At 55.6% G+C, this 27,046-nt stretch overlaps 1 protein-coding gene across 1 annotated transcript; it reads left to right on the top strand.

Annotated features, from left to right (window-relative positions):
* Positions 1–40: 40 nt before the first annotated feature.
* CACNG3 (calcium voltage-gated channel auxiliary subunit gamma 3) lies at positions 41–26,204 on the top strand. Its single transcript, XM_034065430.1, has 4 exons — positions 41–297; positions 21,614–21,697; positions 23,558–23,698; positions 24,801–26,204. The coding sequence occupies exons 1-4, from the start codon at positions 87–89 to the stop codon at positions 25,310–25,312; spliced, it is 948 nt and encodes a 315-aa protein (XP_033921321.1). The 5' UTR covers positions 41–86; the 3' UTR covers positions 25,313–26,204.
* The last annotated feature ends 842 nt before the right edge of the window (positions 26,205–27,046 follow it).

Raw genomic sequence — 27,046 nt, 5'->3', positions numbered from 1 at the left:
GGGCATGAGGCGCCGAGCGCGGAGAGCGGCGGCGGGCGGCGGCGCCGGCCCTTCCCCTGCGAGCCGCCGCCGTAGGATGAAGCAGCATGAGGATGTGTGACAGAGGCGTCCAGATGCTCATCACCACGGTGGGAGCCTTCGCAGCCTTCAGCCTCATGACCATCGCCGTGGGCACCGACTACTGGCTCTACTCGCGCGGCGTGTGCAGGACTAAGTCCACGAGCGACAACGACACGAGCCGCAAGAACGAGGAGGTGATGACCCACTCGGGGCTCTGGAGGACGTGCTGCCTGGAAGGTACCAAACAGCCCCAAACCCAGCCCCGGCCCTGCCCACAAGGACTTCCGGGGGGTCCCGGGACCCCCAGCCCCAAAGCCGGACCCTGGAGGGGGGAACACGGGGGTGCTCGGCCGTGGCACCGCCGAGGGGGGCTCTGGAAGCGGGGTCCCCCCGTGCTCGGGGACCGGCGCTGCCCGTGAGCACCGGCGCTGTGGTGGGAGCCTCAGGCTGGGGACCGCGGGTCCCTCCCGGCCCCTGGCGCTGTTTAAAAGCGAAGCTCTCGGGGGGCAGAGCCCCTCAGCTCCCCCCTCCCGGGGCTCCGCAAGGGCCACGTCCCCGTTGGGGGGAGCCCGCAGCACCCCAATCTTCACAGCCGAGCCCCCAGCCGGAGCCGGCCCTTCCCCTCCCCACAGCAGAGCGGGGCAGGACGCGCTGCTGCTGCTGCTGCTGCCCCACTGCAACGTGTCCCTAGGGGACTGCACCCCACAGCCAGGCACCCACCTCCCCACTGCACCCCATTGCTTCACTCCAGCCCATGCTTTGGGGGCAATCTGGCCCCAGAGCTGCTGGTTAGGATGATGTGAGCAACAACAGGCTGTGCTTGAGCACGAGCTTGGCTGGAGCCGGGTCCTGGTGGTGCCTGCGCAGCAAACCCAGGCTGGTGGGATCGCACTGGGCCATAACTTCTATAACCAGCAGCAGCAGTTGGTGTCCTGGGCACGGGGGGGACCGTCCCTGCTGCCCTGCGGGCCCCGGAGCGATGCCTCCGACGGTGGGGGCAGCGAGCCGCGGCACGGAGCTGCTTCCTCCACATTGGAAAGTTCTCGGTGAGTCACAGCCAGGGATGCAGAAACAGCCGGTCTGGTCCTGGTGCTCCTGAGCCCCCTGAAGTCAGTCAGAGCTTTCCTACCGGTTCAAGGGGGGTTTGGATCATGCTCTAATGCCATAATAAATGATTTGAGGTAATCTGTCAGCCCTGTTGGGCTGAGGGAGCCGAGGAGCAGCAGTCAGGGCTGAGAGATGGGATCACTGGAAGCAATGAGTGATTCCCAAAATCCTTGGGGCTGCTAGCTGCATTTCTTTTCCATAGCGAATGCTTTATGTTTCCCTCCTGTGATAAATGACTGCTCGGGCAGGAGCTGGGGAGGCCCCACTCTTGTGGGCACAGCAGTGCCATCGCAGAGCTCAGCACTGAATCACAGCCCATCACTCTGAGCATGGGGCTCATCATTCCCAGACCCTGGACTGGCACTGTGGGAGCAGGGTGGCTCTGCCCAGTGCTGTGCCGGTGCTGCTTGGCCATACCCATGGCACACCTGAGGCCTGACTCTGGGCACAGGCTCCGTCATTCCCTGTGTGTGCGGGTGGGTGATGGAGCTGGGGGTGAGCAACAGGGCTGTGGGTGGGTGACAGGGCTGCGGAGGAGCGATGGGTGATGGAGCTGCGGGACCATGCAGCACCAGGCAGGCTCAGTCCCATCAGTGCTTGGGGTGAGCACATGGAGCTGCTGTGGGGCTGCAGGGACACGGAGAGGATGCTCATCACCCTCTGGAATTTAGCTGGGGGAAGGCACTGGTGTTGGTGTCTCCAGGCTGTTAACTGACGCAATGCTGGGAAGGGAAAACTTCCACATCCGAGCTGTGCAGAGCTCATGTGTGCTCTGTGCTGGTGCTGCTGGGGGGCTGAGGTCCTCCAAGCTGAGAGTCAGTGTTCTCTGCGCTTGGGGCTGCTCTCTGTGCTGAGCCCCTGCACCCTGTCCCATGCAGGAGGTCCTGCCTGCTTCCTGCTGTCAGGCCCTGCTTTCTGTATGCTCTGCATCTGCCTTGATGGACAAAGGTAGCACTTGATCACCCTGTGCACAGTCAGTGGGAAGGGCGAGTTCTCCTGCGGTGCAGAGGATGCTCTGAGCAATGAGCTGTGCTCTCTGCCCCTCGGGATGAGCCTTGGCCTTGAGCTTCCTGCTGCTAACAGGGGTTTAATGTGTGTGAGGATGGAGGCACCAAGAGCGAGCCCCATCCGCTGGCCTGGTGGGGTGCATGGATGGGTACTGAGGTGATGGACGTGGGGCTGCTGCACGCTCCGTCCGTTCAGCCCGTGTCAGTCACACACACGGAGCCAATGGCACAGAGCACGTGAGCACCGGAGCACAGAGCAGATAAATCCTGAATGAAGCCACCGCAGAGCGATGGGGAGACCGGCACCGGAGAGCAGGGATCAGGGTGATGTGGGACCTACAGCCTTGTGGGTGTTCCCTGCTCCAAACTGCAGCGTGTCAGTTCTGACTGTCACCTGTATGGTGTGTGAATAGTGTATGGCACCTGGTGCTTCTGCTCGAGCATGGCCAATGTTTGCTGGTGTGTCTGTCCCCTGTGGCTGTTTGTTGTCAGTCCTTGTCCCCTGTGACTTCCTTGTTAATAGGAAAGGTAGGGAAGCGCGTGGTACTTCAGGGTTGGGAAATAGCTGCTTTGGCTTGTGCTGTTTCTAGGAAAGGAAAACAACTGTTTTCATCAAGTTTAATTAAATCCAGCATGGTAAAAGGCAGGGAGCCTCCTTGTCCTCCCAGCTGCATGGTACCCGCTGGGACTGGCTCCGTGGCATCATGTGGATCTGAAACAGGCAGAGGTAGCAGGAAGATCTGCACAGGGCTGCTTGAAATCCCATATTTTAAGGGATTTATTCATCCCTGGCAGTGCTCAAAGCCAGGTTGGACACAGGGGCTTGGAGCAGCTGCTCCAGTGGAAGGGGTCCCTGTCCATGGCAGGGGTTGGAGCTGGAGGAGCTCTAAGGTCCCTTCAACCCAAACCATTCCATGGTTCTGTGATTCTATGAAATAATGTCTGGTATTTAAGTCTCCCATAGCCACAAAAGCTGGTTTTCCTTCTTTCTTCATGCTGTTGGTCTGGTTGTACCCCAGCCCCTTAGCTACAGCATCCCACAGGAAGCTCCCACACATGGGGTCCACCACGACCTCCAGCCCCTTCTGTGCTGCCCAATGCCAGGGTATCATCTCCTACCCCCCCACTGCAACTTGCTCTCCTAGTGTTGGACTTGGCTGCATAAAAGGGCCATCACTGAATGAGTCCATGGTACCAACCCACCTCCATCACTCCCCGGTATTGCAGTCAGTCTTTTCTGTGCCATTTGTCTGTTTTACCAGCAATTATTTCATGTTTTCTTTAATACCCTTGATAAAGACATGCCATAGTTCCATATGAATCCCTTGATAAAGACATGCCATAGTGCCATACCCTGGTAGCAGGCGATTTGTGTAGAAATATCCCATTGGATGACAAGGTACAATCCCTGCAATCTGCCTCCCAGTCCCTTTAATAAAGCACTGTTGATTCTGCATAATCCCAGTCTTTTTCCTTCTTCAGGAGAGCTAAATCAAATACCCTGTGGAACTCTAAACATATTATGTTACTGATTTCCTTTATCAACCGGATTTGTAACCATATCAGGAAAAATGTGAGGAGTTTGATGAATCTGTTTTCCACATGGATGTTTGATTCTCATCTCCTCATTGGGGTCCTTCCAGTGCTCACCCATGGGTGATGCTGGTCCTACCTCTGCCCAGCGCCACCACTCATGGTATTAAACCAACTCATCCCGTCCTCTGGAAACCCAACAGAGTGCCAAGGTTTATTAAACTCCATTTTAGGCCTTCAGACACCTTCTCAGCCTGTTCTCTATGTGCTCTTGGGACAAAGTTCTCCAGCCTGACCAGCTTCATGTTTGCACTTCATGTTGCTGCTCAGCATCCCCACCAGCTCCTGCAGGAACACAGGAGCCTATTTGTCTCCAAGTACAGAACAGGAGTAGCTGATGAATAAATAATTGTGTGTCACTTCTGCTGCACGACTGACAGTTGCACTGTCATGATCTGGTGGTGGTTTACATTGACAGTGAAGCTGGAACTACAGCTGGCTGGAGAATTCCTCCTTGCTTTGCTTACACCTTTTGGTGGCAGGTTTATTTCAGCTGATCCCAGCAGCTTCTCTTATCAGCCGTGTACATGTCTTGACTGCTACTTCCAACGCCAAGAGCCCTGGTTTTAACTTTTTAATTACATCTTCAGTTCCCTTTCAGCAGGCCTGAAGGATGCTCAGGGTACCCCTTGCTCCCGGGTACCACTCCTGCTTCTCCCTTTCCATTTCCCCCTCGCTGGTTCTATCCATGGCTGCTTTTGGCTCTGCTGAGCTGGTTCGCAGCGAAGGCGTTAAACTGGGCTGGAAGCAGCTGCCCCTGGATCGCCACCAGCTCTTCCCCCGCTTCCAGCTCCTCTCAGTCCTTCCAAGCAGAGCATTTCCCAAGGTGACAGCAATATTGTTTCTGTTAGAAAGTTATTATCTTTAATTTTTAAACGCGCCAAGCAAATGTCCCTGAGATTGCAATCACCCATGATCGAGCACTTCTGCTCACCACTCATTATAGGTGGGTATTTAAGGAGCTGCTCATCCTGTTCCTCTGTCTGGTTGGCGTCTGGAATAGATTCTCATCAACAGCCCGATGTGCAGTCCAACACTTCAGCGCGGTGCTCGTGGTCCAGGCGCTGTGCGGGGTCTCTGCGGTGCTGTGCCAGGCTCTCCATATGCATCCATCCTGCTCTCCCTGGCTGGCAGCACAGCTCTGTCCCGGGAATGCTCGCCAGCTCCATCACGGCTCACAGGGATGATGCCATGCTGAGATGGGTGGCACGGATGGGGACTGCTGGCATGGGCTGGAGGTGGTGAATTGGGAGACAGGATGGGTCTATGACAGCATGGAAGGTTTGGGCAGATGAATGGGGAGGGGTTATTTGCTCTTCATGTAAGAGCTAACAGGCATTGTGTTAACTCATGTGATGGAAAGGAGACAATGGAGGCATCTGAGATAGAATAGGATCATAGAACGGAATGGTTTGGGTTGGAAGGGACCTTAAAGCTCATTCAGTTCCAATGGCAGGGACCCCTTCCACTGGAGCAGCTGCTCCAAGCCCCTGTGTCCAACCTGGCCTTGAGCACTGCCAGGGATGGGGCAGCCACAGCTTCTCTGGGCACCCTGTGCCAGAGCCTCAGCACCCTCACAGGGAACAGCTTCTGCCTCAGAGCTCAGCTCAGTCTCCCCTTGGTGGAGGATGTACTGAATAAGCATCAGCTCCTGTCCTGTAACGCAGCTGGCAATGGGGCTGGCTGGACCCTCGCTCTGCTCCAGACCCATGTTCTTGTGGCATGTGGCCAGACGTTAAGAGCCACAACAACCCTTCTGGACAGAGAGGGGTCCCGGGATGCTGCCAGCCGGCACTGTGCCTTTGGAACGTGTTGCTGTTGGGAATGTGTCCGGGGAGGAGCCGTGTGCTTTGAGAAGCCGTCACTTCAAACAGAGGGTGCAGAACTCACCCTGCCGGGATGCTGCAGTGTTAATGTGGACACAATTCCCATCTTCTGGAGTGGGGTGGAGAGCTGGTTCCCACACTGCCTGCGAGCAGCACGTGATGAGTAAAATGTGTGCTGTGAACAGCTCAGAAACAGGCATTTTATTGCTGCATAGGCGTGGTGCAGAGCCTGTCATCTCAAGAGCTGTTAGTGGTTAATAGAGGTGGAAGTCTGCATCTGAATGAGGCTCCAGTGGGTTCTTTTCCCATGCAAGGTCACTACCTCCATTACGGCTGTGGGTAATTAGTGTTGGCTAACGAACCCCGGTGCTGGGGCTGGCACTGGGACCGCAGCCGTGCGCTGGGGGAGGATGCCCATGGATCGATCCCGGATCCTCCCGTCCCCGGGGAGGTGCCAGCGGATGACGTTCACTGGGAGCAGCCAGGGAGCAGGGACTGATGCTTGGCTCCGCTGCTGAGTTACGTGGCCCTTGGTAAATCACTTCCCTCTGCATGAGTTTTGTGTGAGGCCGTGCGGGTTCTGATACAGCCCATGCAGGCACACAGCACTGTTATCACTGCTCATAGGGTATAGCCCATACCCTGCCCACCAGCACATCCCGTTGGACCTCACTGTGCTCTTTGGCACTGCGGTCCAGGTAACAGCCGGGTCTGGAGCCCTATGGTGCCTTCAGCAGCCCATGCTGCCCTGGATGAGATGGGGTGAGGCAGCCGCAGCATTAAACTTGCTCTCGGTGGCTACTTGGCACATGGAGTTCACCATGGGGTTTTTAATGGACACAATGAGCACTTCATAAACAGACATTAACCTCCTTCTCCATAATTGCCCTGAAAAGGTTATAAGTGTGCTAACCCTTAAGGCCAGGGGGGTCTCTCAGCTGCTGCCCAAGGGCCACATGTGGCAGGGGTTAAGCCTCTGGCTGACTCACGGCCCTGCACTGCTGGGATGCAGATACAACCTATGCATGGTCATTGATGCACATCAGTGCTGTAGGTGCTGGGGCTGAGATAGTCAAAGACATTGAGGGGAAAGGTGCCCACTCCGAGTCACCCTGAGGCACCTGCAGGGAGTGAACAGGGCTGTGTTTAGAATGGGTTTTCTCCATGTGCCTGTGATGCTGGAGGAACCAGGCAGGGCCTGGGCTGCCCTGCTCCGCTGCAGCTCTGCTACAGCATCTAATGGCACTTGGAAACAGACTCCTTGAGGCAGGTGTTTGCATTCTGGGTTAGTGCTCGGTGTGGAGAGAGCGGCTTCACCTCCCTTCCAAGAGGTCCATGGCTCTGCCCCTCTCACCTTGCAGAAATCATTTACACTCTGGGTGAGTGCATTTGACAGGCTTGAAAATACCAGGATTGTTCACAGCCATGGAGGGGAGAGGCAGGAGGAATGCGTGTGGCTGCTGGATGGGTGATGCTGCGTGAGGGTTTCCTCACATACTGCCTGCTCCTTATCTCCTGACACCACAATCCATGGACAAACCTGCTGCTGTCAGGCTGCAGAGGATGGCTCCACCATTCCCATTCTCTTTGGAGGTGTGTTCTGTTATACAAACAGATCCACAAGGAAATGCCAGGGCAGGCAGGGGACAGCAGAAAGACAGCATGGGAGAAGTCATCCCCTCGCTGCCATCCCCTCGCTGCCATCCCCTTGCTGCCATCCCACCATCCTCGGTGGGCACTTTGTGCACTTGCTTTATGCCAGGTGGTTTGTATGGGAGCAGGAGGATCAGGCTGGGGCAGGAGCTGGGAGAGGAGCCCCAGGGTGGGCATAGGGAGTAGGGGGGATGTATGACACCAACCACCCCCCCCAGCCTTTCTGGGTGCTGGGAGCCCGTGGGGTGTTGGCATTGGCAATAATACACCCTGTGGGACTCGGGCAGTGATGAGCAATGACAAAAGTCGTTGTTTGAGGGTGACATTTGTGTTTGTGCGTCTTGAATGCTCACATTTCCAATGTCACTGATGGTTTGGTAATTGCCCTCTAATTATACCTTTACTCTCTGGAGTCACAAGGGGAGGGAAAAGCAGACCCCAGAGAGGCTACCAACAGCAGCTACCCTTTAATGTGTTCCTGAGTTTAGCTCATTAAAATCAGTATTGGCTTATGCTGCGGCACCTTCATTGAGGTGCCCATGTCCTGCACACCTGCCCCAGGGATCCTGGAGAGGATGGGCAGAGAGAGCAGAACCTCTTCAGACAGGCTGGCTGGTGCTTGGCTGGATGTTAAAGACCAACTTCCAGTTGTTTTCCAGCTGTCAGAGTGCTTTGATGCATCAGCATCATCAGTTGCATCACACCCATTGCGTGAGCGATTGCAAGGGGCTGTGACAGTCACCGGCTGCCTTCCCCCAGGGCTGAGCCGAGCCCAGGGCTGCTTTAGCAGCTGGGAAAGGTCACTGTCACTTTGGGAGACAGCCCAAGACCTCACATTGGCTTTTGCTGCCATTTGGAAGTCTCTCGCAGCCCCGAGGCTCCTTCCCTCTGTGCCTGGAGAGTCTCTTGTGCCTCTGCATGCTTAGCTGAGGGTGACATCAGCCTTTGGCCTTTCCTCCAATGTGGAATGCTGGAGGAGGATAGGAGTGATTCGGCCTTTTGCAGGACGTAGGAGAGCTGCAGCCTGAGGTGTGAGACCTCTGAGCCTGGGTGAGAAGAGGGAACCAGGCTGTCTGCTTGTCACCGAGCAGTCAAAGTGTGCCCCAGCAAGAGCATGGGGATGGCAGTGAGGCCAGGGGGAAGCCGTGTGTGCATCTTAAATAGCATTAAATCATAAGAATAGATTAAAATCATATGTACTCTGCATATTGCCCCAACCCTCTTTCCAGCGCTGCTGTGGGAAGCATGGGAGCTGCTGGTCCCCACTCCCAGGCAGCATCACCAGCTGGCTCCTTTGGGACAGAAGCATCCCCACAGCCACAACCTATTCCCTATGGAAGTGTTCCATGCAGCTTTCCTGCCTGTCCCAGCTCGCTGGGGGCTGAAGTGATGGACGTGACATCTCCTCCACCCTGAGCTGTGCACCCACAGCACTGGAGCAGCCCATGTCTTAAGCAGAGGGTTTACAGATACACAGGTTCAGTCCCTTGGTCAGCAGTGATGTGTGCTGTCAATGTGGACACATCCCCCTGGAGGATGAGGGGGGACAGAAGCAGCACTGAACACCCCATGGGCTCTCGGGAGCTCTGCTCCTCCGGCCCCAGGTTTCATGGTGCTGAGCGCGGTGCTGGCAGCGCTTGGGGCCTCTGCACCATCACCTCCCGCGCAGAGCCTATTTCCAGGGCTGTGAATTCCTGCTCCGCACGGCTCCAGCTGAGCACCCAACATGAGCAGACGCTTGTGATCTGCAGCCCCCACCACCCATCTGCACACCGGGGACAGCATCACCGGCCCCAGCAGCAGCCGCGGAGCCTGCGAAGGGGGAACTGCTCCTGCTTGCAGCAGGAGAGGTGGATGAGGCCGGGGCTGCACATTGACGGTGGATAATGAATAGAGGGGGGAAGTGATATGGTAGCAAATACTATAACCAAGTGAATACAGGAACCCAGTATACACAGGCTGGTCCCAGGCTGCCCCATCCCCACAGCACAGCCCTCAGGGCACTTTCCATCATCTCCTTCAGCCTAAAGGAGATGCTGGAGCATCCTCCAGGTGTGTGCCATGAGCATTAATGAAGGTGGAGCTGCTGGGCTGCAGCTGGGCCAGAGCCATTAAAGGGCTGTGGGGATGGGCAGGGAGGGTTGAGCAGTGCTGAGGGTGAAATGATGGACTCTGAGCAGGACCCTGAGCTGGAAATGTGTGAGCAAACCCACAGGGGAAGCCCCAGGTAGGTAATGGGAGAGCTGGGGCAGTGCAGAGGAAGCCACTGTGGTTTCTGTGTGCTTGGGGGACACAAATGCCTCTGGCAGGCACAAACCCACAGCTCACTGTGCTCTGCTGTCCTCAAAGCTGTTGGCAAAGCATCACCAGGCTTCAACAGCAGCAGGATGGGCTCTTCTGTGTGGTTTAATGTGGAAGATGATGGAAAGCCTTGGCATGTGCTGCCCATCCATCTCATGGTCCTTTATGCTTCTGGAGTTAATGCATCAAAGTGTTCTGTGCTTTCAGTCAGATTTGGGAGCTGGGCAAAGGTGAGGCTGGGTTATGGCCAAGGTAATGGCATGAGAGGCTCAGGGGCAGTTTGCACAGGTCTGATCCATCTGAAAGTGAAGCAGGTTTGTAGCTGGCAATGTGGGCTTGTTTTCTGCCTAAGGGTGGCTGGAGCTGAGCCTGCAGTGCTGGGGCTGTGGCACAGGCAGGCAAAAGGAGAGCATTAGCTAAAGGAGTCCCATGTGCTGCTGTGGGCAGGATGGTGTTTAAGAGCCCAAGGAAACTGGTTGTAATGCATATGGTCTCCTGGTGCTGTGAAATCCCGAGGTGATGGATGATGGACAGGATGCACTCTCATCCTGTATCTGCCCTTGCTGCTGCCCCAGGCAGGGAGTGCACTGCCTGCATGGGGTTTCCAATGGCAAAGCCCTCCCAAAGGCACTGGGGCAGAGCGAGGGCTGCAGGGTGGAAATTGCTGTGGAGGCCATGAGATGATGGAGCATCCCTGCCCTGGAGCCAGGCTGAGAGAGCTGGGCTGGGGCAGCCTGGACAAGAGAAGGCTCCTGAAGGGGAGACCTGAGAGCAGCTCCAGTGCCTAAAGGGGCTGCAGGAACCTGGAGAGGGGCTTGGGACAAGGGATGTAGGGACAGGCCAAGGGGAATGGCTTGAACCAGCCCAAGAGAGGGGAGACTGAGCTGAGCTCTGAGGCAGAAGCTGTTCCCTGTGAGGGTGCTGAGGCGCTGGCACAGGTGCCCAGAGAAGCTGTGGCTGCCCCATCCCTGGCAGTGCTCAAGGCCAGGTTGGACACAGGGGCTTGGAGCAGCTGCTCCAGTGGAAGGGGTCCCTGCCTGTGGCAGGGGTTGGAGCTGGAGGAGCTTTAAGGTCCCTTCAACCCAAACCAGGCTGGGATGCTGTGATAACTTCTGGAAACCCTTCCAGGGCACAGGGAGGCATCTGTTATTTCTCAGGCAGGTTTGCATTGCTCACTCCATCACCAGCCCAGTCCTCTCCTAATGCTCAGTCTATAGCACCGTCCCTTCTTGCTCTCCCAAAAAAGCCAGCAGTGAAACTACGGTGCTACTCTCCAATATCCCTTTTCCCCATCTGGGGCATTGGAAGCAGCTTCCCAGGGCTCTCTTCCCCTCCCGCAGATGGTGAGGAGGCGGCTCTGCCTCCCGGCAGCAACGAGCTAAATCCATCCATGCTGGATGTGCTCCGGTCCTTGGGATAGCGCCGGACCCCGACCCCTGGGCTGGCAATGGGGAGCCGGTGGCTGCAGGTTGCCAGCATCCTCCTCCCGCAGCAGCAAACACACAGCACGATGCCCACTGAATTCCCTGGAATAAATTGGCTTTGATGGATCGAGTCCCGTTCAGTGCATCAGCTGAAAACTTCAAATATTTATATCGTTGGGAGATGTGACAGAAATATACATATATAAAAAGGCAGGTGCTTGAGTGGCAGTCACGTATCTGAAGTTCAAATACCTCCAAATCAGTGCTATGAGAGAGGAAGAACACAGTTAATACCTCTCTTTTCAAGGAGCCTCCTCCCAGCCTGAACCTGCTTTCAAGACTGACTCTGCAGCTCTAGGAACTATTGCTGGGCTGTGACCATGAAGCACTCGCCCTGCTCATGGCATGTCGGGAGGTGCTGTTCTCTGCTCTGTTGTGATTCACTGTGGCCAAACAAACCCATTTGTTACGTAAAGAGCCTCTTTCAGGAGTGACCTTTTTAATGCAGAATTGCCTTTTGGCAATGGGCTCATCTCGCTGGAGCACTGACAGCATTTCCTGGGCCCCTCCATGTGTTTTTAGCCCTGATGTTCTGTGCCATGGGGCTCCTTTAGGAATGGATTTGCCTTGGTGAGGTTCAGGGTGCTGGGCTCAGGCTATGTAAAGGGGCTCGCTGCCCAGCCTGGCTCCTCATGGCACCTCTGGAGCCTCTTGGAACCCTCCCTGCTTCTATAAGCATCTTCCTGGGAGTACAGTCAGTGGTATTGGTTACACACTGGAGCATCTGCTTCACCTGGAAGTAGGGAACACAACTTTGAAGGTGTTATTCCAGGCTGCTGTGCATCAAACACCAGGTTAGCTCCTTTGGCCGACAAGCTGATCATCCCCTGCTTGCTGCAGGCTGCCCAGCCCTGGCTCTGTGCTCACCATCACCAACATGCCCTCATCAGCCCTCACACAGCCTGCTGATGGTTGCACCAAAGCAAACCTGGTGACCACAACCTTATTCATGCTGTCCATGGCCTATCCCCTTGCTCTTGTGCCAACAGACACCAGCCTGAGCAGTGGGGTCAGAGCATGCTGGAGCTGGGGACAGCAGCAGCCCCACCACTGCTGCCCTGCCACAGACCATCACCATCCTCATCCTCCTCAGCAGCAGCCTGGTGAGGTTTTAGACATCGCTGTTAGTTGCTCCGTTGGCTCCTCCAGTGCATCTCTTTAAGCTCTGGGATGGAAATGTGCTGAATATGAAATGCACGGTTGTAATAACAGTTATTTAACATTGCTCGGTCCTGTGACTAAGGCTTGTGCCGTTTGCGCTGGGTAACGGGTGTTGCTCCTGTGTCTGTTCACCCTCATGCAGCACAGAAAGATGTTGTGATGGGTTTCTACTGTTTGTTTGTGTCCTCTCAGTGCTCTGCAATTCCGAGCTGCTGATTTATATTCAGAGTTATGAATATCTCCTTTCTTCCTTTTGCTGGCCATGTTTGTGTTTTATAGCTGTTTACATATTAGCCAGGCAGTCTTTCAACAGATGCAAACTCCTGTTGTGGCTGTGAGTTTTGGGGTGAAACACTTAAATCATTCTCTATTCACAGTCATGCCTTTATGCTTAAAGCCATTCTCCAAACTGATTTGCCTTATAATTGTTTTCTGCTCTGTGAGTCGACTTCTCAGAGCATCCAGAATATATACTGGTGCCTGGGACCTGCCTCTGTTTGCCCATAAGAAGCATAATCAAGTCATGATTGCTTGGACTTGAGCAGCAACTAGTTCTTCATTCTGTGATCCATTCCCCTTCAGCTGTCAACACAGAGTCTAAAATAGCATTCCCTGCGCTGGGTGCTTCAGAGCGATGAAATTGTCATTTATAGGGTTTTAGCAATTCCGAGGATGTTTTAATACTGGCAAAGTTAAACCTCCGGCTTCCTGGCGTAATCTGCCTTTTGCTCCTGCTTATGATAAATAGACGGTTATGCAGCCCCGGGGTGATCTGGTCCTGGCATGGCTCTGGAGCAGCACCAGAGCATCCTATACCTATGTGCTATCATTGTCTGAATTAGCAGTGTTTGTTTAACCAGAGGATCCCAGGTTACTACAATCTTGATCCTGGTTTTTCCCGTCTGGTCCCTTCTGGGTGGTTTTGTCACCAATCTTCAGTGTTCTGCCTGTGTCTCAATGTGAGTCGAATGGACTCCAATAAATGAGTTCAGATCCTTCCATGACTTATGCCAGCTCGGATGAGCAGGCACTGAAAGGCTGCCTTGGGTTTGCTTCGTGAGGTTTGTCCTTACCATCTTCATGTTGTGCTGGATGTTCCCTGCTTTCTGCATCCTCTTTGTGCTGGTTTGATGCTGACTGATGCTGTGACTGCTGGAGCAGTGACCTCTGGCTCCAGAGGTGGGTTTGGGATCAGCACAGCTGTGTGTGAGGCTCACTGATACAGCCCTTGTGCTGGAGAGGCTGCGGAGGCTGAAGATGGATCCTGTCAACAGGAAGCTTCAGTTATCCCACAGGCTGCAGAGGCAGCACCCGGAGATGCAGTGCAGAAACGGGAGCTGCAGACACTGTGAATGATGCTTTTTGGAGGAGCTGGTCCATGCTCTGGCAAGGGACACAACTTCAGTCCTGCATCCCACGTCCGTGCTGTTATTTAGTGATTGGAGTGGGCTGATGAGGAACGATGGCTGCAAATGTGATGGAGCCAGGCTGGGGAGACACCAGCAGTGAAGAAGACCAAAAAGCCCATTACAGTGAAAGAGCACAGGAGGGAAAAGCCATCATTTGATGTATGGAAGTTGTGTCCACAAAGAGAAGCAGAAAAGGGCCTGAATTTCGACAAATTAGATGAGGAGCTGTTATAACAGAGGCAGAAATGATCGTGAAGGGCAAATTGCTGAAGGCATCAAAAGCAATAAGAGTCTTTACTCTCAAACAGTCCCTGGCTGCTGTAGGATGGGTGCCCAGCAGGCAGCCATGGCTCAGGGAGCATCAGCTCTCCTTCCCTAACAGGCACAGAGCTCCATGCTATGGGACAGACCCACTTCCCTGTGTCCTGACAGCAAAACCCTTTGTGATCCGGGATTCTCCTGGGGCTGACCTGGCTGCCCCTGTTACTGAGGCCAGAGAGGAGGCTGGAAGGCAGCCCCTTCCCAGGAGCTCAGTGTTCATCAAAGGAAGGAGAGGGGGATCCTGCCCATCTGTGACCATACCCCAGGCATGGGGATGCTCCTGCCCCATCTCCTTCCATCAGCATCTCCAGGCAGGCGAACAAGCTAATGATAAAGATCATTATTTTTTTTAATTGCTAGAATTGTATTAATTTAAAGGGATAAACTCAATCAGGGAAGCTCATTAATCTCTACCACATGGCTTATTTACGCTGCTTCTGGCTGCTCCGGCGCTCATTTCACTGTCACGGGAATGTCAATTACCTTCTGAAATCACAATCGATGTTTATTCCCTGTTAAACCATGAATGGTTTCCTTTGGCACACTGTGCTCCTGCCCAGCCCCATCCCAGGCTCTTGGTGTTGGCAATGTGCTGGCCACCCTGGGCACTGTGCTTGCCACAGCCCATGTGCCCTCCTTCCTGGGAGAGCCCAGCATCTTCCTGGCATCATTTCCCTGCCATGAGCTCCAAGGAAGTGGAAGGATGGAGGGAGGGAGGGAGGAAACCCAGGGGGAGACCCCGGGAGGCAGCTCCAGTGCATTACCCGATTACTTTTATAATGAGAAAAGCAAAGCTAAACCCTTTGAGCAGAACGCTGGAAATTACCCATCACTTCCAAACTTTTCTCCTTCCTCCTCTATTATTCAGAATTGTTTTGCTTTTCTGAAGTGCCTTGTGTAGGTTGCACCAACCCCACAGGTTCCAGAACGGGAGATGATGAGTCACTGTCAAAAACGGAGCTTTTCTTCCCTTCTTTTTCCCCTTTCAGCAGTGCTGAAGAGTCAAGTCTGTGACACACGCTGAGCACCAGCATCTCACTGCTGAAAACTGGCAGCAGCTCCCGGTCCATCCCGGTGCCAGCGCTGTGCCCATGCTGTGTGGGGATGCCCGGTGTGGAGCTGGTGCTGCTCCCCCCACTGCTGGGGTGCATGGGGGGGTCAGTTCTTGCACTGCTCTGTGTGTGTTCACGCTGGCCTTGCCCCGGATCCCACCTCTGCCACCTCCTCCCTGTTGTGATCCTTACATTTACTTGGGGTTTTTCCACTGGTTTCCTTTTTTCCTGCCACAGGGAAAAGTCCTTCAGGAAAGGCAGAGCTGTGTAGGAGACTGCTCAGACACAACCAGCCACCGCAGGGAGGGGGAGAGGGTGTGAAGTGGAGATGGAGCCACATTGCACCAGGACCCCAGTGGGAAGCTGGTGTGGGGCTGCTGGAGCGATGGGGATGTGCTGGGGAGAACCCAGCCCTAGGAGGGGGATTCATCCTCCTGGCAGGATCCCAGCATCCATCCCAACAGGAGAGCTATTAGTTATAGAGAGTAACACAGAGCAGGGGGTGCTTCTAATGAGTTGCCTTAATTGAGCTGCTCTCCAGTGAAGTTTGAAGCAGGCAGATGCATGTGGTGATAGCTTGTGGTCTGAAGAGCATGAAACTGGTTTGATGGAGAGGACGGGTTGCTTGCCTGGCTCCCAAAGGTTTTCCTGGCCTTGGGAGGAAAGCAGAGCCTTTCCCAAGGCTTCCACACTGGGCAGCATCCTTGGCTTGAGCAGCTCTTCCAGCTGGGTTGCTCTGGGATGAGCTAAGCCCTGCACAGTGGCATCTGGTCTCTGGGTGATGGATGGGTCTAATGTGGACCCGCAACCCTGCAGCTTCACAATCTCACACCAGGGACTTTATGCAAAGAGCCTCAGGATCTCTTGCAGAGCATGAAGCTGGGGAAGGGAAGGAATAAAGATGAATTTCTTTCCATCTCTCCAAGCATCTGGGAGGTGGGTGGGAGGTAAAAAAAGAAGAGCCCTGAAGTTTTAATTCCTTGGAGATATTTAGGTATCTTGCTCTTGTTACTCAAGGGAGTGCAGAGCCTGAGCATCTCTTGAGGATGTGCCGCAGGCTTGTCCCCAGTGCTTGCCAGCAAAGCCTGGACCTCTGGGGCTCCAAACACCATTCATTTTGAGAGGGCCCCAGCACTGCCTCCAAACAGATTTGCCATGACAGGGTCTCCTTAGGAAGGCCATTACTGTAAACCACAGCTTGGGATATAAATCACTTGAATTTATTGGGCAGTGTGGACTGCTGAGGGCTGAAACGTGACCTTGCCCCAGGACTTCTGGCTGAGGAATTGGGTTCTTGCTTTGGAAGGATTTAGCTCCTCTTTCCCAGCCCAAGCCTGTTTGCTCACTGAGCAGTAACAACCAGAACAGTCCCTGGAAAACTGGATGAGGAGTAATGAGATTGTAAAGCCATAACTGGGGCTCTTTAGTGTTCTGGCTCTGGGGTTAGGATTGATGTCCTTAGCCATATTTTCACCATCATGAGGCATGCGCTTCCCTCACCCCCCTCCCCGGGGTAAAGGGCTTTGAGAAGCAAAAGACCTGAGATCAGATCAGTTAATTGCCTCTGCATCCTGCCCTAAATGCAGCACAGAGAGTTTGGAAGTGGACATATGAATGAGCCAAAGCAGCAGCGACAAATCCTTGTGGAAGGCAGCCCTGGTCCAGGAGCAGGAACCAGCGTTAGTCACGTTATTTAATGCACAGCGTGGGGATGCTCTGATCCAGTGGGATGAGAGGGATCGAAGAATCCTGCAGAGCAGGGGATGAAAGCAGCCCTGCGGGAGGGGAAGGGATGGCAAGGCAAGGCATGCCTTAACACATCCTGCATTCACTGCTTTTGTGATATGAGTTCAGCTCATCCAAATTCAATCTGATGTTAGCTAAAGGCTGCAGTGAGCCCGGAGCCATCAGGCAGGGACGCCCTGCAGGCACCGTGCAGCTGATGATCCCATTGCCATGCAGGTGCTTACAGGCAGGAAATGCCCTGGAAGGTTTGCCAAGTGGAGAGGGCTTCCCTGCAGAGCCTGGGTTAAAGTGGCTCCATTCATTCGAGAGCTCGAGCTGATGCTCATAGAGGCTGGTGCAGGGCAGGGATGGATGCTAGGGCAGGGATGGATGCTGGTGCAGGGCAGGGATGGATGCTGGTGCAGGGCGCGGATAGATGCTGGTGCAGGGCAGGGATGGATGCTGGTGCAGGGATGCTGGTGCAGGGCAGGGATGGATGCTGCTCTGGCTTATAGACACTGCAAAGGACAAGCTTGGTTGATCCATGGGGAAGGTGCTGGAGCTGCACCTGCAGCTGTGGGATGGTCAGGAGCTGCTCAGCTCAGGAGGTTTTAATCCAGCCTGGGCAGCACAGTGGGTGTTTGAAGGACATTCTTGTCCCTGCTGGCATCAGTGCCCCTGCTCCCGGTGCTGGCAGTGGCACTGGCTATGGGAGAGCACCAGGGCAGCACCTTATTGAGTGCCTTGCATGCTGGATGTGCTGCATGTGTTCTGGAGGAGGGGACGGGCAGGTCTGGTTCCTTAGGATGGAAACAGTGAAGGAAGAAGCTGTCCTGTGCTGGAGTGGGCGAGGGGAGGCAGTGCCGATGGAATGAGGCTCCTGTCACATTCCTGCTTCCCAGCTCTGGAGCGCTGTGAGCAGAGCTGCTCAGGCAGGGAAGCGCAGGGAACAGCCAAGCTGGCTGATCAGGACTCACTGATAGAGAGGGATGATTACCCACATCCATTGGGGACCAATGATAGGGGTGAAGAGCCGCAGCCTCTGCCTGCACTGGGCCCGCAGATGAATCGAACCCACGGTGCCGTGACTGATGCACGCAGCCATGGGCATCACTCCGAGCAGGATGGGATGTGCCAGAGCTCTCCCTTTCCTGCTGTGCAGGGAGAGGAGCCCGAGCCCTGGCAAAGGTGTCTGTACAGCATAAACTGCTCCAGGTGCTGTGCCCAGGCCAAGAGCTCATGGTGATGGCAAAGGGGCATGGAGCCACCCTGGCATCGGCAGAGGCTGAGCCAAGTGCATCTTGTGCTGGAGCTCACAGCACAGCCTTGGTTCTGGTGGGGGAGCAGAAGATCCGGCACTGCCTCTGCCTTGAGTCCTTGCTAAGAAAGCATGGGCAGAGGAAGGAGGCTGCAGAGATGATGGGGACAAACCCAGCTCCTTTATGGCTGTGATGTTTGTTTTACAGCTGCTCTACCAGGGCCCAGCTGTGAGGCCAGAGTAGGAAAGGCAGAGCTGCAACCACTGCTGCTGGTGTCTGGAGGCTGAGGTTGTGCCTTGAGGGGTAAATGGCAGGGCCCCATCCTCAGGGAGCATTTTGGGGTCAGGGGATGCTTTCTGTGGTGTAAGCCTTGTTGTGGTATTTGTTTGGAGGCTAGGAAGTTGTGTGTCAGGTGACTCAGCGGTTGCCATGGCGACGAGCATCAGTTAATGAACAGAGGGAGTAAAGGATCCAAAACAAATGTCAGAGCATGAAATAGATGCTGCGGAGCTGGGCAGGCAGTGGGGCTGCCCCCAGAGCCCGTCCCCTCCCTGCATGGGGCTGCCCTGCATGGGCTGGGGGTCCCTTTGCCTTTGGGGACCGAGCAGGGCAGCAGCAACACTGAGAAAGCATTTGATTTCATCTTCTTCATAAGGCCAGGTTGGACACAGGGCTTGGAGCAGCTGCTCCAGTGGAAGGGGTCCCTGCCCATGGCAGGGGTTGGAGCTGGAGGAGCTTTAAGGTCCCTTCATCCCAAACCATTCCATGATTTTGATGTTTATTTTCTCCCATCCCATTCCTATTGCAAAGGAAGTGTTTGGCTGCGACCAGCAGGGCTGAACGAAGGGGAGCGGTTGCAGATGCTGATGAGACAGTGTGGATGCAGCATGGCTCTGTGCGGCCCTGGCTGCAGAAGGGAGGCAGGGATGAGCAGTGTGCCTGCACTGATGGAGCAGGGGGTGTTTGCATTGGAACACTGCACTCACAGGGGTCTCCTGCTCCAAGGCTTGTCCTTTGCCTCACATCAGGTTTCTCTTGGATGCTGTGTATGACAGAAGTGAGGATGTGGGGTCCTTGGTCTGCTGCTGCTCAGGGCAGAGGGGATGTGGGTCAGTCCCCACAGCCCAGAGGTGGGTTTCAGTGTGGGCTCAGCAGCTCAGGCAGCTCTGAGAGCTTCAGAGCTCCAGCCCATGATCAGTATCCTCACTTGCACGCTGTGCTGATGGGCTCACACAGGCTGTGGACTCCATTCCCACATGGCACCAAGTGCGAGCATCCCCTCACTGATCAGATAAGGAATGATGGTCCCACGACCCATGAGGCTGCTGCAGAAGGATGTGATGCCACATCCTGCACGCTGACAGCAGCTCTGCACACATTCCAAGTGGGAGAGGGTGGATCTGTCCCACTGCAGTGGTTGTGCTTTGGGATGCTGGGGTGTGTTGGGGTGCTGGGGGTCAGCACAGCCCCACTCTGTGCCCAATGGCTGGAGAGCAAAGGGACAGATGTGGGATGCAGCTGTGGGGTGTGTGGGGCAGAGCCCTGTTGGCAGGTACCAGGGAGAAGAGGAGGATGATGAGGATGAGGAGGATGGGCTGTGCTGTGCCCGCTGCCCCCCCAGCCCCATTCGTGGTGCTGGGTTTCAGCCTCCCCTTCACCCACAGTTCCCAAAGCAACGGGAGCAGGCGGCTCTCCCTCGATGCCGTGTCTCCCTCTTGGATGACAGCTTCCCACCTCCAGAGCTTCATCTCCAGGCTGTAATTGATGCCTGTCACGATGCTCAGCTCCCCCGGGGTGCAGAGCAGCAGCGTGCTGCCATGTGGGACACTGAGCCTGTCCCCTGGTCCTGTCTGCTCCCATAGGAGAAGGGACAGACCCAGCATGACCTGACTGTGTGCTCAGGTGAGGGGCTGCCCTTCCTCTGTTTAAGCACTGCAGGGGTTCCTCCACCTGCCCCTTTGCACTGCAGAGGTCTCACTCTGTGCCTCAGTTTCCCCATTTATAGCACTGAGGACAGCATCGCGCCTGCTCTTGTGTTACCTTTGGCTGCTTGCTCTGGAGAAGGCAGGTCCATGAATCCCACAGACACCCTGGACCCTGAGGAGCTGTGTTCCCATCCCTGCCCATGGCATGAGCCAAGCTCTGAGCCCTTCCCAGTGCAGTACATTGGGCCTTGGCAGGCTGTGGTGAGGAGCAGGCTCACAGCATCCGCAGGAGGTGATGGCTGCATCCATCACAACAGATCCATGAGCACAGCTGGGCAGAGCCAGGACTTCCTTCATTAGTTTTTAATGCCTTTAATTTCTCCCTGCCTGCCCAGGATGCAGGAGCAGAAGAGGCAAGAGCCCATTCGCAGCCAGTGCCATGAACCCATCTGAAGCCCAGAGCTCTCCCCTGCCCTGACACAGCCATTCTGCCCCATTCACACCCCAAATCCATGTTTTGCAGCATGGAACTCAGTCCATGGGAGTGTGCCTCGTCCTTGGCTTTCCCTTGGCTTTCCCCTCCCGTGGCACAATCGCATGGCTTTGGCCCAGGAGAGAGCTGAGCCCGAAAGCGCAGTGAGCAGAAAGCCAAGGCAAACAGGCGGGTGCTTAAAGATGAAATGTGTTTGGTTTGCTTCAGAAGCAGGGAGGGGGAAACAAAAAACACATGGAAAAAGAGCCTTTTCTCCCCCAAAAACACTCAGTGGGAGGCCAGCAGATGCCAGAGCATCTGCCTCCATCCCCAGGCCTTGCAGTCAGTGCTGCCGGTGCCCACCACAGTGGGGATGCTCTCGCCCCCAATCCGGAGCTGTGCTGTGGGGCCCTATGAGCAGGAGAAGGGAGGTGGCTCATCCATGGCCATGCATGGGGCTCCTGTGGGGGATGTGGGGCTGATGTAGGGCACAGACCGCTCATCAGGGTGACCTTCTGCCGGCTCTGGCTCTGCCCAGCAGCAGTGTTCCGGGCAGGAAGCAGCACTGGGAAGCGGCAGGAAGGGTGAGCAGGATGGGAACTCTTTGTAAGTCATTTAAATGACTCATCTGTGCCTCCAAAATAATCTCATCTCGGAAGTTGAGCTGCGGCCCAGATGTTCCTGGAGCAAACGTGCTGAGGCTCCTGCCCTTGTGGGTCAGCAGGGAACCCAGGCTGCTCCATTGCACTGCCAAGGAGCCAGGCTGGAGGATCAGGCTGTGCTGGGATCAGCCACCCCGACCCTGTGCTGTTGTCTCCCAGTAGGATTTATGTGATTCCATGATCCTGACATCCCAAAGGAGCCCCCAGTGCAGCTGAATAAGGTGTTGGTCAGACCTGAAGGGTGGGAGGGTTATTCACATCTCATTGATTTGCTGTCAGAGCTGAGGGGCTTTTCCTGGGTGCTGGTAAGTGCCTGCCCTGCTTCACCTCCCCTCACCACACTGATGGAGCATGGAGGGGCTCTGCTGGGGGATGCAGGAGGACCAGGGCAGTTTGGGTCTCTCCTCCCAGCTCAGCAGGAGTGTTGAATAGGGCTCATTGTGGGGTATGAACGTGCAGCCCCATTGTGGGTGCAGGAGCACCCAGGCACCCCAAACCCGAGCACCCTGGGGACCACTGGCAGTGCCTGTGGCTGCACATCCAGCATCTCCTGCCAGCACAGAGGGTTTGAGGGTTCTCTGCTTGTGTCTCCGCAGGCACCTTCCGAGGCGTGTGCAAGAAAATCGACCACTTCCCTGAGGATGCTGATTACGAGCAAGACACGGCCGAGTACCTGCTCCGTGAGTCTGCTTCCCTGGGGCGCAATGGGGCTGCACAATGGGGCTGAGCAATGGGGCTGCTCAATGGGGCTGCACAAGGGGGCTGCGCAATGGGGCTGTGCAATGGGGCTGCACACCCTCCATAGGGACCCCCATCCCCACCACCCAACCCAGCAGGTCCCCCTGCTGCTGCAGGATGCTGCAGGACCACAGCCCCCCAGGCTCCCCACACAGCAGCAGGGACCCTCTGGGTTACCCAAGTGTGGCCACATCACACTGCAGTGGCAGCACCAATGGCACATTGGTCTGGTGCTGGCTGTCCCTGAGGCTGCCCCCAGCAGCAGCGGCACAGCCTGAGCTTGTTGGGGTATGAGGGGTGCCGGGGAGCAAGGCAGGTCCCTGGTGCACCCCCACAGGGTTCCTGGTTGTTCCCTGGGCTGGATTTACTGGTGCTCACTGGGAGAGCACAGGGAGCATCTGATGTGTGCTCTGCCAGCAGGAGCCGAGCAGGGAGATGGAGCAGGAACAGAGCTGGGTGATCCAATGGGAAGAGCAGCATCCTCCTGTCCTGGGGGCTGCAGGACCCACAGGGGTTTACATGGGGGAGGTGGTGCTGGGCTGAAGCTGACCCTGCAGGGAAGAGGCACCATCCTGAGCACTTTGCACTGAGGTGCAGGTTGACAGAGGCTGGGCACAGATAACACACACCATGACAGGCAAAGCAACAGGGATACACACTGAGTGACACCACAGTGAGCATGGCAAAAGGCCCATTTGAACCCCCAAATTACCAAACAGAGCAGCAGGAACACAAGGCAGCCTTGCAAGCATTGGCATTGCTGGGTGCTCTGAGCTGCTGGAGCCAGGAGGGTGCAGGGACCCCCGATCCCATCACACTGTGCTCAGCGCAGGGCCCATCAGCAGCCCCTGCCTGACCCAGCTGCTGCCCATCCAGATGTTGCTCTGAGTCCCCATTCCCCAGAGCCACAGGGATCCAGGAGCTCTGCTCACCGTCTGAGAGGGGAATGAACCCAATGGAATTGGTTTGCAATTTTAGTAGATCAGCACTGAAGTTCTCCCACCCCCTCCCACATTTAACATCAAAAGTCTATTTTAAAGCCCCAGAATGGCACTTTAATGGGGCTCCTCTGTACTTCTGTGCTTTTAATAAAGGCCCTAAGAGGGGGATGAGAGCCCAAACCAAGGCACGGTGTATTTTCGGTGCAGCAGGTAGAGTTTTGCTGCATTCATTACTCTTTACTGTCATTTTGGAAGCTGAACTTCTGAGAGACATGTAGAAAAGCCCCTTCTTTGTGTGGGGCTCAGTCCCACACAGTCCAGGCAGTGCTGGAGTTAATGCCATGGGGATGGAGCCATCGCATTGCACCTGGTGGGCTCTGGGTTTTTGTTCATTTTGATGATGTTTCTCCCTACACCAGAAAATGACGTTTTGATGAGTTTTTAGGTGTGTTAGTTTGTAAATTCTTGACTTTCAAAGCAGTTTGGGGAGCCAAGAACAGGGTCCTGACCCTTGGCTGGTGGTGCTGGTCCTTGCCCGCATGGTGACACCTGGGGGTTCTGCAGTTCCAGACTCAAGTCAATGCCAAAACCCATGGGTGGTGTGTTTGGCAATGGGAAGGTCAATTGCTTGTGCTGAGTGTGTGACAACACCGGGAGAGAGAACTCCTTCATATTTCCTATGAGGATAAAGAACGAAACTCGATGTTTAAGAAGGTTTTGTGCCAGGAGGCCTGAACCACTGGGTTTGCAGCTCAGGGCCAAGCAGAGGATCCACAGCAGGTACTGGGGCTGCCCATCCCTCTCACCAGTACCCAACTGGTGCACTGCAGTGATGCTTCCCTTCCCTCTCCGGTCCCACAGGTGCGGTGCGAGCCTCCAGCATCTTCCCCATCCTCAGCGTGGGGCTGCTGTTCTTCGGGGGCCTCTGTGTGGCAGCCAGTGAGTTCTACAAGAGCAAACACAACATCATCCTCAGCGCCGGCATCTTCTTCGTCTCTGCAGGTAGGAGCTGCGTGGCAGGGCCGGGAGCAGGCAGCTATTCCAGCATGCTGGAAGCATGGGAGGAGGACCTGGGGGAGCCAGGGATGGGCTGTGGGTCCTCCCTGTGCTTTGTGAGCGTTCCTGTCCCTTGGATAAACCCTCACAGCAGAGGTTGCTGGCACATGGTCACGAAGCTGCACGGCACTTTAAGCATCCACTGGGTCCCTATATGGTCCCCCCACATCCCCAGTGGTCCCTATGTGGGTGCTGCAGCCCAGGAGGGGCTCCCATAGCATAACCCAGCCCTGGGCAGGTTCTGGGGGCTCTACCCTCCGTCACCACCAAGCAGCAGTTGTAGGACCAGACAAGGGCAGGCACTGTGCTGGCAGCAGGCACAGAGGATGCTGCAGTCCTGCAAGGAAAGCCGCTCCCTTGGGAGGCTGTTCCTTATGGATTACTCATTTCTCAGTGCGCTGTTCCCCAACGCTTCCACTGATTATCGCATGACAATGTCTTTGTGTCAAGGAACTGCTCTATTTGGTGTGTTTCCTCTCCCCACAAAGAGACAAATTGCTCTCCCTCTTTTGGCTGGCAGGAGCTGCTGATGCAGATGAGAAAACAACAGAAAGAACATAATGGATTCATTAAGTAAATCCAGGAATCCATCAGCTGCTCCCCAGCCCCAGTGCTGCTGGCAGTGCAGAAACTGCCCCGATCCCAAATAAAGCCCTTGGGCTCCACCAGGAATGAGAAGAGATGGAACCTTTCCTTCTTCCCTTCATTCCCAAGCTGGGTTCATGCCATAGGGATCCCCTCCTTGCCCCATCAGTTGGCTCTTCTCAGGCCACAGCCCCAGCTCTTGAAATGTCCCTTTTCTAAACAAACCCATGGTTGTTTTTCCTTCAATACATGTGAATATACGTGAATATGTATGTGGCTGTATCTGTACATGGGGATGGCAGCAGAGGTCAGTGAGGGGCTTTGGTCCTAGTGTGCTGGCAGAGGGATTGGTGCCCCATAGGGATGCAGCCATCATCCCCAGCACCCTTCCTGCTCCACTGGGGTCCTCCATCCCTCTCCAGCCACCCAACCAACCTCCTCTCCCTCTCACCCTCCCCTCAAGGTCTCAGCAACATCATTGGGATCATCGTCTACATCTCGGCCAATGCGGGGGACCCAGGGCAGAGCGACTCCAAGAAGAGCTACTCCTACGGCTGGTCCTTCTACTTCGGAGCGCTGTCCTTCATCATTGCGGAGATGGTGGGAGTGATCGCCGTGCACATGTACATTGAGAAGCATCGCCAGATCCGCGCCAAGTCCCACTCGGAGCTGCTCAAGAAGTCGGCCTTCACCCGCCTCCCACCCTACAGGTACCGCTTCCGCCGGCGGTCCAGCTCCCGCTCCACCGAGCCGCGGTCCCGGGACATGTCACCCGTCAGCAAGGGCTTCAGCACCATCCCCTCCACCGACATCTCCATGTTCACCCTCTCCAGGGATCCCTCCAAGGTCACCATGGGGACGCTGCTCAACTCGGAGCGGGACCATGGGTTTTTACAGGTCCACAACTCCATCCCCAAAGAGTTCAAGGAGTCTTTGCACAACAACCCGGCCAACAGACGAACCACGCCGGTGTGAGGCGGGCAGGGACACCCCGCCGGGCTGCATGGCATCCTCCTCGTGGCGGTGTGACCCCCGAAAACCCGGGTTTAAGACAGTCGCAGCTGGCTCCCGACATCCCCATCGTGGGGCTGGTTTGTCACTGCTCTAACACCACCGGCCAGGCCACTGCACCCACAATGGGACCGGGACCCCCTCCCCGGCGGGGGGGGTCATGGTGCCCCTGCAGACTGAGCGGGGCTCCCAACGCCACCCGGGACCGTGGCTTCCCGAGGTGTCCATCGTTAATGTTGATCATAGCCGCAGTGTTACCTTAGCTGTATGTCCCATGGAAATGCTGTCTGTGAGATTCCTTAAATCCGGTAGTGACACCGCCTGGAAGTCCGGAGTTGGAAGCACTGAGTCGGTGCCATAGCGAGTGCTCGTGTTGCGAACCCCCTTCCCCTGTCGTGCTGGATGGAGTGCTCGGGCTGGGTTTCCCTCTGGCGTTTCGTGCATGCATTAAATAGCTTGGAATTCAATTTTGTCATGTCGGGTTGGAAGAAACATCCTTTTGCAGTTTCCTGTGGTCTTGAAAGGGCTTCTTTCGTTCTTCCTTCCTTCCTTTCTTTCTTCCTTTGGTGCATTCAGGCCATGAAAGGACTCAGGAGCAGAACTCCTCCAGTGACTGGTAGCAACTAGCCAGCGTTTAATTAACCTCTCATGTTGCAAGGAAATTAATTAATTCCCTAAGATTAATACATGATCACCAATTACTGTCTGGGCACAAGCAAGGAGGCAGCACTTGCCCCGGTGGTACCGAAGCTGGGTGGGTGGCTCGGCTCGGGCTGCGTGCGATGGTGTATGATTCTGTAATGCCTGGGAGACCAATGAGCAAAGCAACAATAAACTCGTCCAGTTTGGCAAGCAAGTCCCTATCCAGGTCCCAGTGACCCACTGAAGAGCATCACTTGCTGTGTGTCCCATGGGTGGTTCGTGGCATCCCTGGTGGCAGCCCTCGGCCTCTGCTGTGGTTGTGTGTGGTGCTCAGGGGTCTGGGTGCAGTCCCTGCCCTGGTTTGGGTGAGGATGGATGGGGCATCACAGGGGGTGAGGTGCCAGGGCACCAACAGGGTGACAGCCATTCCCCCACGGAGGTGCCATGGGGGTGACATCCCCTTCCTGGGGGTACCAGTGGCCAGACCCCTCTCCTAGGGCAATGCTGAGTTAGGAGCAAAGCACAAGACCCCCCCATGGTGTTTGGATGTCAGCATGTGCCTGTCCCCCTGTGCTGCTGGGTGGTGATGTGATGACAGTCAGGGGATGGCACAGGCTGACAGGGGGGACATCAGCCTTGAGATGCCAAGGTGCATGTGTGCAGTGGAGGTTGGCTTTAAACACCTCCTCATCAGAACAGAGGTGGTTTCGAGGCTGCTTGTGCAGTGTGAGGTGTCGCTTCATTGCAATGCTATTAACCTGCTGGCAAAAGGGATGATTCCATCAGTCCCAGTGGGGCTCATGGCCCATGGAGCTCCCCTTTACTGTGCTCTGCCGAAGGGAAACGTCTGGTCCTTGGTGTGTGCTCCATGGAGCAGCCTTGCCCCAGAGCCAGAGCACACCCATGTGCAGGGTCTCCATCTCCTTCCCATTTGTTTGCTCCTGAAGGGGGTTTGTGAGAGCACTGACTCACATGCTAATTAGACCTCTTAATTGCTGGAGCTGCTGATTGCATGTGTTAAAAACAGAGCAGTGCAGGGCTCTGATCTCGGGGGAA

The sequence above is a fragment of the Melopsittacus undulatus genome, chromosome 8 (assembly GCF_012275295.1).
Source record: "Melopsittacus undulatus isolate bMelUnd1 chromosome 8, bMelUnd1.mat.Z, whole genome shotgun sequence".
NCBI classification, from domain to species: domain Eukaryota; kingdom Metazoa; phylum Chordata; class Aves; order Psittaciformes; family Psittaculidae; genus Melopsittacus; species Melopsittacus undulatus.
This window is presented reverse-complemented; position numbering and strand designations above follow the sequence as displayed.